Source organism: Pseudonaja textilis, chromosome 11 (genome assembly GCF_049901715.1).
Source record: "Pseudonaja textilis isolate UNSWEBS1 chromosome 11, rPseTex1.2, whole genome shotgun sequence".
Lineage (NCBI taxonomy): Eukaryota > Metazoa > Chordata > Lepidosauria > Squamata > Elapidae > Pseudonaja > Pseudonaja textilis.
Window position 1 is genome coordinate 21,945,356 of NC_142000.1, and position 14,010 is coordinate 21,959,365.

Sequence of the window (14,010 nt, forward strand, 5' to 3'; positions counted from 1 at the left end):
GAAGGACACACAGCTGGGGGGGGGGGGGGGGGGAGAGGGTCTTGGCAGGCCGAGGGTCTTGATGGCCCTTCGTCTGCCTGTTCTGATGGGCAGAAATTCTCTACTGCAGGTCTCCAACCTTGGCAACTTGTGGGCTTCAACTCCCGGAATTCCTCAGCTAGCCAGCTTGAAGTCTACCAGTCGTAAAGTTACCAAGGTTGGAGCAAGCTCTACAGAGCAAGGGAGAGCTTTGTCCGGTCTCAGGGTTTGCCCATGAACCGGAATGGTCCCTTTTAGACTGGCCGCAGCTCCTCAGGCTCAGAGGCTGTCCTGGGAATTTCCGCAGGCAAAAGGGTTGCAACAGACCCTCCTCCTCCTCCTCCTCCTCCTCATCTTGAAGTAATTTCCGTTATGATCTTGCGAGCGTCCTTGGGAGCTACACTTTCCATGGGAGAAGACGGCTCCTCTCTGACTCATCCTCATTCTTTCCTTGGTCCTGCTATTAGGAAGCCAACTGAGATCCACCAGGGAGGATCACCTACGGCTGGCTGTGCTGATCACCCAGCAGGGTTTTCCAAAATAAAAGTTTCCCGTGCATTTAATGCATGTTCTCAAATGCCTTACATGAAGGAGGGCTGGAAAGCTCGGCTCACGGTGACCAAGGTCAGCCACAGCCTCTCTTTCAACAAGAAAAGTGGGGCTCGAATCACCCGGGGGAGACAAGGAAGCCTTACCTTCAAGAACGGGATGACGAACGGGCGCAGGGGGAAGTTGGTGGCCTCCTGGAGCTTAGAATGGAATTCTTCAATGGTCAGCGTGGAATTCTACAGGGTGAACATCAACAGAGGTCAACGGATGAAGCCACAATGGAGCCCTAAGGGCCTTTATCCAAGCTGCCTTCTTCATGGACAACTTTGCTGACCACTTGACGTGTTTCCATGCCTCTCGGAGGGGAATACAGAGAATTTCCAAACAACTTGCTGGAAATTCTGGGCAGTGCAATTCCATCACATCGGGTTGGGTTGGGTAAGGTGGGTTAACAAGGCCCAGGCATGTTGTGCACCAACAAACTCCAGAATGGTAGCCATGTTAATCTGTTGCCTCCAAAAACAAGCGTGTGCCTTCAAAATCCGATCGCTTCTCTAGACCGAACTGCTGTGTGACGAATAAAACCTTGGCTTTTCCCCAACAATTGTGCTCGTTGGGTTTTAGCTGGATTAAGATTCTGCCCTGCAGGGGGTTGTATTCAGGGCTGGTATTCTACCGGTTTGGACCATTCTGTAGAACCGGTCGTTATGATTCTGCACGGTTCAGAGAACCAGCAAATTGTGCCCCTGGCTGGCCCCGCCCCTCCCCGCCCAGTCAGCCCTTATCACGCATGCACAGCCTCGCTGACTGCGTTCTCCCCCAGTCTCCCCTTAAGGAATTTCTTTTTGTTTTCCCTTCCTGATGATCAGCTGTGCCGACAATCAGCTGTGCCAGAAGGTCGTAAAAGGGGGCAGAACTCACTTAGCAACTGTCTCACTAAGCAACTGTGGTTGTAAGTCTGAGGACTGTCTTTGACCCGTCAACCCCTCCCCTCCCCAAGGGGCCCGGAACTCACCACGAGGCCCAGCACCAAAGTGCGCACCCGCTCCCCAATCTCCGGGGAGATGTCGCTGCCGAACTGCTGCAGGGTGGTGAGGAAACGCTTCAGCTTGCTGAGCTGGCGAGCCCCACAGGCCGGAGGGAGCTGGTGGTTGGAGAGCGAAGCGGTGGAGGAGGTGGCCGGCCCGTTGCTGAAGCCATTGGGCGTGGAGGGCGCCCCGTTGATGGCCGTCGGGGAATGATTGCTCCCGTTCATCACTGCCGGGGAAGAAGGGACCGTTGAGGGAGTTGGAGGACCGGGGGCAACATTCAACGTACTCCGGAAGTAGATCTTCCAGGTACGTTTTCCTCTGTCCCTTCCTGCCCTCTTGTTCCCAGGAGAGCAATCCAGGTACCACTCAGAAGTGCCCCTGGAGCCCGAAGCATCCTAGTCGGACGCCCCGTTTTTCCTTCCACATAGAACTCCTTTTACTATCTCATTAAACCAGGGGTCTCCAAGCTTGGCCACTTTAAGTCTTGTGGACTTCAACAGCTTTGCTGGCTGAGGAATTCTGGGAGTTGAAGTCCACAAGTCTTAAAGTGGCCAAGCTTGGAGACCCCTGCATTAAATCACACCAACTGCCCCCAACTGCTCAGTGGCTTTGACCTGGCCTTCTGGAGCCAACCTCTCATTCGCAGGAGCTGATCCAGAGGTGGCCTTCAGCAGGTTCTGACCTGTTCTGGAGAACAGGTAGCGGAAATTTTGAGTTGTTCAGAGAACCGGCCAATCCCACCTCTGACTGGAGATTTAGAGTCTCCTTCCTCTGCCACGCCCATAGAACTGGTATTAAAAAAATTGAATCCCGCCACTGGGCTGATCCCAGCTTGGACGAAGTGAGCTTAATATCCCGGGATCTTAAATGAATAAGTAATAACTTAAACGATTAAGAAATAAACTAACTGAAAAGGACCAAGAAGGTTTTAAGGAACTAAGTGAGCATCACTTGGAGAAAGGAGTAAGATCTAACCAGGTGAACTCATAGAGATTAAAACAGACCGTTTTAAATATGCTTGGATTGGAGTCAAGTATAGATGACTTTCACCTTGATCAGGCAGGGAAGCCCTAAAGGTTCACGGCGAGGAATCCCAACGCGGCAAGTGAGCGTCTCTGTTCCAGAAGAAGGCAGGGGCCAACCTCTTCTAAGCCCTCCTACCTTTCAGTCTGGGGGATACCTAGAATTCTAGGTTTGTGCAGATCGACAACAAAGGAAGGCAAATAAGCCAGCAAACTATCGAGCTGATAAAAGGAACCTAAGCATTAAAAGTATGAAGTATGAAGGGAAGAACAGCATCCTTTTCATGAGGGTTTTTCATGCTTCCGAAAATCAAACGGTTCTCCTCTGCCTTCAGAAAGGAACGGGTGAGATGGGAAGAGGGGAGGGATGGAAAGGTTAACCTCCAGGCCTCCCTCCAGAAGGAGGGGCTGAGTGCTACATGGCCCCCTCAAGAGTCTTTCAAAAGATGCTCCTGGTCGACACACCTTGGCTGCTAAGGCAAGAGGAACAGCCACGGAAGGGCAATGCAAAAGATGGTGAGTCCTGGGAGAGGAATCCGGTTGACTGGGGAACCTTTCCCCCAAATACCTCCTGAAAGACAGCCCCCCTGAAGAGAGGGAGCTTCACTTTCACGTGAACCCATGCAGCCTGGGGCTGCCTTCCTACTCCAGGGAGGGATTTCCTCCGAACAGCCAGCTTGCACTTCAAGCAACCCCTCGGGAGATGGCTTCTCCTCGGCTCCTTCCAGTCCTTGACACACAACATGTTTTTGTTCGCTTCCCGTCCAGGCAGGAATACAGAGGGGAGGGCCTGCCCACGTCCCCAACTATTTCCAGACCCAGCAAGAGGACGTGTCTTCAGGCCAAAATAATAAAGCCCAGTCCAGCCCTCCTGCCTTGGCTCTTTGCAAGCCTCCCTGGACTGAAGACCGGGGGGATTTAAGGGCTGCTCCGTCCAGGTGGAGCACTTGCAGCCGTGGTGTCTTCCCCCCTTGCTATTTCTGACCTGGCAGGTGTGGCCTGCTTGCTCGGCAGAGTGGCCACCTCAGATTCCCTCTGCCCACATGCAAAGCCGGAGGGACCACCGGCCTCCATACTTGGCAGAGGACACAGTCGGGAGGCCGGCCTCAGGTGCCCCAACCTTTGAAAACCATCCCTCCCAAAGGAGGCCAGGGAAGAGGCCACCTTCGCCAGGACTCATCATGCGCCACTAACCGTTGCCGTTGTCGCCGCACTGCTGCGGGAAGCTGCAGCCGTCCAGAGCTTTTCTGCTTTCCTCAGGCTCTGCCTTCCTCTCCGGCAGGGCTAGAGCGGCCGCTTGCTAAAGTGGTGCCGAAAATAACCTCCCGGCCACAACTGCTTTTATTCCAGTGACAGGTGCGTTACTAAGTTAAACTTCACACATGTCTCTGGGGCCGGGGCTTCGGGGATGGAGATGGCATGGGGGGGGCCCCTCAGCGAAAGGGGGTGATTCTTTGGAAAAGTCGGGGTGCCCATTGCCGGAGCCCTGAGCTTGCCTGGCAGGCATCTGGGCAGCCAGGAAGAACATCCCGGATCCTGCTCTGAGACTTGGTTCCTGAAAAGCATCGGGAGGAGGCTGGAGAACGAGGGCAGCGTTGCTTGGGGGACCCAAGTGAGCTCTGGGTCCAGGTGGGATCCCGAAAGGACCCCCACTGCCTCCTTCCCCCATTACCTGAAGCATATTTGTTCTATTTTTATTTGACTTTGTGTCTAGGCTATCTGGCTCCCCAGGGAGTCTGGACCGCTTACAGCTGAAGAACCACCGACCAGAAGACCAAAGAATGTGAAAGCAAAACAACGTGAAGCAAAAGGGGACCTTTAGGCCCAGCTTGTCCTCACAGCCTGGGAGAACAGCCCCTTCTGGAGTGACCCATGCGTGGACTCCAGTCCTGGGGGGTTCCTGGGTCTGCCTGAGCGAGAGGGGCATTGTTGGTGCCAACCTTGCTGGCCTCTCCATGTGATCCTGGGATTGGAACAGCCTCTTCCTAGGGACTCTCTGGACAGGGATGTGTGGTAGGTATGGCCTGGCCACAAACCTCCCAGCTGTCCCGCGGAACAGCCCTATTAAAATGTTTGTGGTCCAGCTTCCTTGCAGAGATCTTAATGGTTCACGTAAGGCCAGGAAGAACAGACCAAACCCCCCCCAGGGTTGCCCTTTGCATCTCCCCGCAAACGCCAGAGGGAAGGAACATCACATGTCTTCTATTTGCTCAGTCTCAGCACTGCTGATCTGACACAAATAAACGTTGCAAAGGATTCCCAAGGGGGTTTTCTATCCTGACTCAACCAATAGCGCCCTGTGATGACCGGGAAGGGAGAAACTCTGAAATGCAGCTGCAACGGGGTCTCTCCCGCAACAGATTACTGACCCTCGCCAGATAGACATGAGCAGAGATTTGAAATAGCCTGTTGGAGAGGAGAGCCAGGGATACACTCAACTCCTAAGGACAATCCTCTGGATCTAACTTCTTGTGATGCTGGTTCAGTGATCAGCAGCGGCCTTTACAAGACATCGCAGCAAAGTCAAGATGTGGCGGCTGCCACAGGGTCATCCGAGCGCCACCTTCTTTTAATGTGCTTTGCATTTTGTGTGCAGTGCACACGAAAAGCGTGGAGATTGGGTCCCACCGAGGCAGCTGCCTCTTTAACCTTTGGGGCCCTACCCTGCTAACTAGGGACCTACGCAGAGCAAATGGGGAGGGGCCCCAACCCAGGAGGGATCCGCACCCCCTCTTCCCAGTCCCAGCACCTGAGTGCCGCTGCCTGGCAGCTGCCCCCTCCCTCCAGCCCGGCTCTTCCGAAGGCACAAGCCAAACTGGGCTCGGCCTCTGGGTCTCTAGCGGAGGGTTTGTTTCATCTTACTTACAGAGACACACCATGGACCATTTCAGGCAGCCATGAAATCGGCCGCGAGGGAGAAACATCGGCGGCCCAGCATCACGATCTGCAAGTAAAATAAAACATACGCTATCAGGAGAGACCCGAGGCGTGGAGAGGCCTTTTCATCGCACTAAGCTGGGGACGGTCGGGCTTTATGGTCTCTGGGAGGACATACGACGTTTCACTTCCAGGGGCGAAACCCTTAGAAATTCTCAGAAGCGGCTGGGCTGGGCAGAGCAGAGCTAAAACAAGGAGCCCCTCCTTGGCTGATGGCAGATGGCAGAGGACCAACTCTAGTCTACAAACAGGCTCAGGGGTCTACCATTCCTCGGTGCAAGTCCTGCAGGTGGCCGGACTGAGCTACTCGCCCTTTATCCTGGCGTTACAGAGGTAGAGGAAAGCAACGGGCAGCCTTCATGCCAAATCAGGCTCGGCTTCGTCTCTTCCTTGCCACATCAATCAGGCACTTATCAAGCTGCTGGTCACAAGGATGTCGCTTCGATATAAGCCAAGATATTTTGCAAAAGGGGAAGCCATGCAGAACTGCCCTCCCCATCCCAAGGAATTAGCAACATCTGTGTGGTTCTATCCCCACCCGCTTCCCACCTTCTATCTCCAGAGAGCTTCATCCAAGAGTACAGGCCCCTGAATAGTTACCCAGCTCATGAACTGGGTGACTCATGGCTGAACGTGTGGAGAGGTCAGGGCAGGCGGAGAAACAGGTTCTCAAAAGCATGCTTTACTGCCAGGTATTTCGGCTATTTTCAGTGTCCTGAAAGTTCAAAATATAAACCGGGAGACGCTAAAGTAGGTTGGCAACTTACGGTCAGGGTGGATGGCCCCCCCACCCTTCCTTACAGGCGTCTCTCCCCAGAACAAGAATGGGTTGCCTCCCCTTCCTGTAGACTGAGGGGATGGAGAATTGGGTCAGCTCCTGCTGCCGAAGAGGGAAGGAAGCTCGGCCACGTTCCGTGGGTGCTTTTTGTGGGCCTGCTGCCTTGAAGACAAAGGTCCAGGCAGCCCCCAAGGCAAGTGGGGTTGACTTTGCTGCTTTAGCAGTTCTAGGAACCCTTTGGACGAGCTGGACGAGCTTTTCTGAGGCAGAGCCCGAGAACAGTCGAGCCTCTCTTCAGGATGCAGGCAGGCATGGGAAAGGGACAGTCAGCTGCCAGACTAAGCATGCTTGGAGGCTAGCACCAACGTTGGACACACTGGGGTGTAACATTCTGCTCCCCTGGGTGGCCGAGGGCCATCGTGTGATGCTGCCCGTGTGCCCAGAAGAGGCTCCACGGCTGAGCTAGAGGCCGCACTTCCCTGGGAAGAGTTTGCAGACGGGCTGGAGAAGCACCAGATGGAAAACGGACCGGCCTTCCCTTTGCTTGTGGGTGGGTTCCAATCCTGGGCCTGCTTGGGGGGCCTTGGGAACCCTCTCCTTTGGCTGAGAGGTCCCACTGAAAGCAATGCCCTGGCCGTGGGGAGGGAGGGTTGACCCTCAACCCAAGAGTTGGAGTGAGCACCGTTTTTAGCCTCTGCCAAGTACCAGTTGCCTGCTTTCAAATCGGACAGGAATCCTCACTTCCCATCCTTCTCTACTTCTGACCCTGGGGAGGCATCCACACATTACTTGGGCAGAAAGCAGCCGTCCTGCTATGGCTGGGGTGGGTGTGAAAAGGGCCTCCTTTACGGGACTCCCAGCTCTTCGTCTCCTGACCACCGAAAGCGCACCTGGACGGAGCCGCCTCAGAGAAGGTTTGGTTGAAAGGGGATGCCTCGGGTTGACTTGGAGACGTCATTCAGGGCAAGGAAAGGGGTGAGGGGGGAGTGAAAAACAGACCCTCCATCAAAAGGCTGGGGTTGTTCTTGGGGCTCGGCTGTCGGGCAACACGTCCAGCCTGCCAGCCTTCAGGAGAGGGAAGGAGGAGGAATTCTCCCTCAGTTCCGAAGTTGCTAATTTTGAGCCGGGCGCTGCAGCTTGAAGCTGAACAGGGAAGCGATCTGGCGCCTCGAGTGTTCTCGCAGCAACTATTTTTGGGGCTTCGGCACGGAGCCCTGTGCCTGTGGAGACGGCAACCCATCTGCTGTTGGAGCGTTCACCTGTGAGTGGAGGAAAAGGCCCATCTGCCACGCAGCCTCCGCCCACTGCCCTGCGACTTTGGCCACAGGAACGCCGCTCCCAATCCCCAGGACTGGGGTGTGTGTGTGCCAGATGGTGGGGGCGGTGGGGGCAACTGGGCTGCCAGATGGGGCTCTGCTGGTTGAGGGGTGGCCGTCAGCCAAGCCAAAGCCACCCAGCGTTCCCACCAGCCAAGTCAAAGGCCAAAGTCCAGATATAGGCAACAACCAGACCCTGGTGGGCGAATCTTCATGGCCTCAAACCCGCTTAAGGAATGAAGGGAAACTCATCCCCACCTCAGGCCCTGCCTGACTCTCCTCCAGGCTGGCTGCCTTAAGCAAACACGGAATGTGACCTGAGACTTCGGAAGAAGGATGAGCAGCCCGAACGGAGCCCTCCCCTTCAGTGGCAAGCAAAGAGCACGGGGCACTCTGGATGGGGCATCCTGGCCTTGACCCCTGGGCCACACAGGGAGCTCCCTCAGCCTGGCTCCGGGTCCACCGGAGGCTGCCAGGCAGAGCAGGAGCAGCTGCTAGGGGTCCGTGCAAGGCCGAGGGAGGGGGTGCCTTCCTCCTGCTCAAAGGGCAGAAACACCCCACTGCCCACCTCCCTCAGTGGAACCAGAGAAGCACCAGAAAGCAGCCACTTTCGGAGACAGTGAAGCAGTGCGGACTGGCTCCATGTCTCCCCAGCTACCCTTTCGCTGGTGGTCTCCTTTCCCTTTCTCCCACCCCCAAAATGTCTGCCTTTGATGGGGCGAAGTGGGCTTGGCAGCAGAGGGAGCCGTCTCTCCCCAGGACCCACGGCTAAAACAATCCCATGCATTCTGAAGAGCGTCTGGGGCAAAGCAGCCTGGCATGAGCCAGGTGAACGATGGGTCTCTGGCAAAGACCAGCCAGGTGTTGGACTTCTGGGACACAAAGCAGGTGCCAATTCACCCCGCTGAGGTCCAAGCACCCCCTCTAAGAGCGAGTGTGGAGTAGGCTCCCAGTACTCTCAAAGATTTTGCCATACCTGAGGCCCGCCCTGGGGCTCCTCTCCTTCTGGGCACTGCCCCTCATCTTCCTTTCCTGGGCTGCCTGTTCAGCTCCAGTTGGGCGGGCGCAGGAGCAAACCCTCTGCCCACCTCTTTTTGCCACACCCGTTTTGCTTTGAAGCTGCCCGAGCAGAACGAGAGCCGGCTGGCATCCGCCGAAGCCGGCGCTTCCCACGGGGTGGGGCGAGGGACCGTTTTCTTGGCATGCCAAATGCAGCGCCATATGGCAGCATTTGAAAGAGGCCCAAAGAGAGAAGGTGGGGGTGGACAGCATCCAAGCCCACCCGCCTGGCACTCGATGCCGTTCTGGGTCCAAGGAGAACCCTTCCACACAAAAACGGGGGGAACTGCCAATTATCTGACTGCGGGGTCTGGTGCAGCAGGAGAAGCACCTGCCTGCCTCTCTCCTGCCCTTGTGGGCTTCCTTCAGTGCTTCCCCCCCTCCTCAAAGAAAACAGGAGCCCTGGCCATTGCAGGGGAGGGAGGGGGACAGAGGAAGCAACCTTCTCGTTTTGCTTTGCTTTGCGCTGCTGATTCCCCCATCAAAGGCATTTTTCTGCATGCAGGTCGGGAACTGCATGCCCAAATCCAGAGCCAGAACCTGTCAGCAGAGATCACCTCAAGGTATCCTTTCCTTCTATCAAAGAAGGCGGCAGAATCCACGGTGGGAGAAACTCAACCCCCCCTCCCCAGCCAAAGCATTCCGTTCTACTTTAAGGATGTCCCGTTATTCCTATCAAACTCAAGCAACAAGCTGCAGAACCCCAGAAAAACTGGGAGGAAGGGAGCACCCCCAGGCCTCCTCCAGCAAATCCCCCTCCCTCACCTCCCCCTGACTCAGCCCCGAGGGAGGGAGAGGGTACTCACTGGGGTTTGAGGTGAAGGTCGGGTGCCGCGTGGCTCCCTGGGAGACCGCTGGTGATGGTGGGGGCATGTTCGGGGGGGTGGAGCGGGGCTGCGTCTTCACATCGGCCGGCGAGTCGGGCATGGTGGCTGCCTGATTTTCCACGCTGCCTGCAAGGGGGAAGCGAGAAGGGGGGGAAGGTGTGAGCAACCAGGCCTGAAGGTGTGGCCCAAGGTAGACGGACGGCTGGGCTGGTGCCACCTGGGCCAAGAGCCCCCGAGAAGGCCCCAGATCAGAACTGGGACCAGTGCGTTGTCCAGGCCAACCTCCCGAGAGAGACAAACTGCTATGAGCACCTGGGGAAGCACAAGGGACCGGGGGGCTGCACAGCACCATCACCATCGTGCAAATAAGGCAATTTTTTAAAATAGCCACAATGACATCGTGATGCCCAGAGCAAGACTAGCTGGGCTAAGGCACAACCCCCCCGCCCAGCTTTTGCCACTCCTGAGTCGGACTCCTGCAGCTCAGTGGCCGAGTTCTCACAAACCAGCCCAAAACATGGCTTACGAGGATTGAATAGACACTAGCGGCACCTGCATTCCCGCCTACGGGAGATGCCCCACCTGGTTAGGAGCAGGGGGCATGTGATCCCAGGGTTGGGGTGCTGTCTGGCTCCCCAATCCAGCCTAAAGGCCACATGGCATACCTGCCACTTCCATCCCTTCCATCCCTCCCTGCAGAAAAATTAGGTCTTGGGTGGTAGCGTCTGGTTGAACAAGAAGACTGGTTCATTTCCCTCGATTAACTTTTCTGCGTGCCCAGTTCTCTTAAATAACTCAAAATGGATTCACCTCTTGAGCCGAATCGTGGTTTGCTCAACAAGCCCCAGGGACCTGTGTCACACGTAATGCTAAGCCATGTTTCATGGTCTCCACGCTCGCTCATTGTTCTAAGCCCCAACCACATAAGACGGCTCCAGGCTGAACCGCCCCACAGGATCCGCCAAGATCATCTCCACCTTTGCATTTCAGAATCTGCTTGTGCAATTCTGGGCTGGCTGCGGGTTGCCGGTTGCGCTGCCGGTTTCTGTTGGGCTGGACGTTGCACTTTTATGAGCTGCTTAGTCTTCCCATGAAATGCAGGCATTGAGGAACTTGGAAAACGCCCGGCATTTAACGCCACCAACGACGCCTGAGGCCAACAGCACTGGAGCAGGATTGGGCCCCTTCGCAGTTCCCCAGCCAGCGGGTTCCAGATGCTCCCAGAGGGGTTGCACTTGCAAAAGGGGGTGTCCTCTCTGCCTGTGGCGGCCCTTCCAGAAGATTGTTTGGGGGTGACCTAGCCGGGGCAGAGCAGGAGAAAGGTGGGGTGACTGTGGGGAGAGAAAGCGGGAGCAGCTGCTACAGCTCAACAGAGGCACCTGCCACCAGCCACCCACCCAGGCTGCCAACCTCATTGCTTTCCCTGCTCCACTAGAGAGGATGCACTTGAGGTTGACGGCTCTGCGCAAGTGTGCCAGCAGCTGCGGCAATCCGTCACGGCGTCTCACAGCCAGGCCTGGCCAGGGCTGGGAGGAGAACCAAAGAAGGAAAGCTTCCTCTTTGCCGCCCTGCCTGGGGTCAGCCAGAGGCTCCTGGAGGGGACGGAGCAGCCAGCTTTCAGGGGGGCAACTGTGGCACCATGAAGTGAACTTCACACACCAGAGAAAGGGGGGCGGGGGAAGGATGCTACCTGGGCTAAATGAAGCTGGGCACAGAGCCAAGGCAGATGTCCCTGGAGGGCGCGGAGCAGCAACCTAAGCCCAGCCTAAGTCCTCCTCAGCAGACGGCCTGTCCATGCAGGGAGCCGAGCTTTCTTAAGGCAGGAAACCTCTTTGCCCAGAGTAGGCCTAAGCATCGCTGAGTAGCGCCCCATCCTGGGCACAATCCTGGGGCAGGGAGCTTCAACACCACAAACCCCCTGCCCTCTGGTGTAGATGGGGCTGCAGCCTTCCAGGGGCTGAGAGCGGGCAACCCCTCAGGGATTCCTGGGTTTGGGGAGGGGGGGCTCTTCGGCATGCACCACAGGAAATTGGACGGAAGGAGCCGGGCGATGCATGTCCGTGCCAGCCACTCAGTCATAGCCCTTGCCCCTTCTTTCATTCTCAGACCCTTCAGGTCTCCCATGAAGAACAGGTGGAACCCTTCAAGGCCTGCAGTTCTTCAACTGGGTTGGGCACGATGCACACCCTGATGCAGGGGCATAGCGCCATTTACCCCCAAGGCTGGCTGTGCGGAGGGCAGAGAGGGGCCCTTCAGCTCCGTGTGAAGCTGCCTTGCAAAGGGGCAGCCGGCCACCCCTTCCGGATTCTCCAGACTTCCCAGGAGGCTCAGCAGGGGCCGCATGGCGGGCAGTTTCCCCAGCCATCCCTTCCCTGCAAAGACCCTCTCTCTGGGATGAAGTCTCCTGCGGGAGAGCCAAGGATGAAGCCGCCTCCTTCACCGTTCTCAGCACGCAGCGGAGTTGGCTGGTTGTAAATCAGCTCAGCGGAGGCCATGGAGAGGGGAAGGCCACTTCTCCCAGGCCCCCAAGGCATCCTCCGTTGTCGCTTAGGAGGAGGCTGACCCAGAGCCAGATCAACAGGCGGCCTCCTTGCCTCCTCAAGAGGTTTCCCTCCTTCGCCTGAAGCCTCCCACGTTTGGTCCAGGTGCTGTGAATTCCAGGCCTCTGGCACAAAGAGGTTGATGCTGACCCACCCAAAGAGATGGGTTCCAGGCCTGGGGACAGGCCCCACGGAGGGATGAGTTGGGCTCGGCCGCTGCATTGCTGTAACTCAATGGTGGGATTCCGTTTTGTTTTACTACTGGTTCTGTGGGCGTGGCTTGGTGGGCATGGCAGGGGAAGGAGACTGCGAAATCCCCAGTCCGAGGGGGCATTTGCTGGGTCTCCAAACTACTCAAAATTTCCGTTACCAGGTCTCCAGAACAGGCTGAAGGCCCCCTCTGCTGTAACTGGTTGTTGAGTTAAATGTGCTGCAACAAGCCAGGCATTGTGGCTCGTAGTCCAGTGTTACGATTCCTGGGGCAGCTAAAGCCTCTAGTAGATCTCCAGACAGAAACTCTTTCCCCCACCTCCCACCCACCCACCCCCGCTTACAATACAAGCCGTCCCTGGTTTATGACCACAATTGGAACGGAATTTCCACTGCTAAGAGAAGTGGTTGTTAAGAGAGTCGTGCACAAAACCAAACCACTTGCCTTGTCCTCAGGCCAGCCCACCTGGCCTGCTCTTCCCCTGCAACCACCTGCTCTTCCCCTGCAACCTTCTCAATTTGAGACGGCCGGGATGGAGCCCAGGATCTGCAGCGTCAAAGGCCCACGCCCTGGCAGCAATGGGGGGGGGGCATCCCCGAGAGACCACCCCCTGCTTAGCAAGAGGAGAGAGGACAGGCAGGGTTCAGCTGGGGAGATGGGCAGAGACCCGGCCAGAACCCCAGCGCTTCACTATTGTCTCTTGCCTCTCTGTGAAATCGGAACCTTTTCCCAAGAAGGGAGCAAACCGCCTTGAACCCAAGGTGGAGCCGTTCTCCATCTGGCCAGCCTGGCCTGCTCAGATCGGCAGCAATCGGAGGGTCTCAGCAGAGAGCAAGTTTCTTCTTCCTCATCCTCATCCTCATCCTGGAGATGGATCCTTTCTATGGGCAGAACTTGGTCCCTGTTTCCAATTTGCTTCAGGAAAGTGAACATGCGAACCTGCCTTAACTCAACTCTTCTCACCTCAGGGATTCTTTGCCCTCAGATGCGCTCTGCACAGGCTCACCCATCACTGTTTAAAATACCCCAGAGAATTGATTTGGGGCTGTTGCACCTTCTCTTCTTTTCCCAGATCCTTTTTGTTTCCAGACAGGCTTCCTCTCTCTCTCTCTCTCTCTCTCTCTCTCTCGGATCGATTTTCCACTCCTCTCCACTCTCCCAGGCTGTTTTTGGAAGTGTTGAGGGGTAAGAAGCCTCCTGTGAAATCCTGAGCATCGTTCTGACTGATGACAGCATTCCTGCAGCCCTGGATGCCTGCACACGGAGCCTGGCACGGAGTGGGACCGCCAAATCCCCCCCCCTTACAACTTCCTGCTGTATTTATAAATACGCCCTGAGTGACAGCCGAGAGCCAAACAGCAGCTGAGAACTTTCTGCAGCAGATGGAAGCCACAGAAGCCCTGGCATGTCCCAAGTGCTGTCATCCAGGAGACTGCGGAGCGGGAAGGTGGCACAGTGGGTGGATGCCCAGGAGGGATGCCACCCGGAGCGCAGGCTGGCCAAGTGCTCAGGGCACGGGAGGGCATCGCGGGGGCTCTGGACCACGGTGTTACGAAGCCACTTGGAATATGGGCGGCGATCACCTTCCCTGGCACAGATGTAACCACATGCCAATCTGCTCCCTGGTGCCATTTTGCCTCCTCCTCATTTCCTGCAGATGAAAAAGATCCCCTTCTGGGAGCCGAGGGGGTTTCTTTCAGGGTACGGAGGGCATGTCTTTGG

At 56.5% G+C, this 14,010-nt stretch overlaps 1 protein-coding gene across 5 annotated transcripts in view; it reads right to left on the reverse strand.

Annotated features, from left to right (window-relative positions):
* Window positions 1–14,010, reverse strand: part of CBFA2T3 (CBFA2/RUNX1 partner transcriptional co-repressor 3) — a 51,335-nt gene that overhangs the window by 8,302 nt on the left and 29,023 nt on the right. For 4 of the 5 annotated variants that reach the window (XM_087940298.1, XM_087940299.1, XM_026719756.2 and 1 more), the window contains exons 2-5: window positions 9,517–9,663; window positions 5,487–5,564; window positions 1,583–1,824; window positions 714–803 (exon numbers count right to left, since the gene is read on the reverse strand). In XM_087940298.1, coding sequence (XP_087796424.1) covers window positions 714–803; window positions 1,583–1,824; window positions 5,487–5,564; window positions 9,517–9,663 — 557 coding nt within the window. The remainder of the gene's footprint in view (window positions 1–713; window positions 804–1,582; window positions 1,825–5,486; window positions 5,565–9,516; window positions 9,664–14,010) is intronic. The other variant, XM_087940302.1, reaches the window with a different exon arrangement.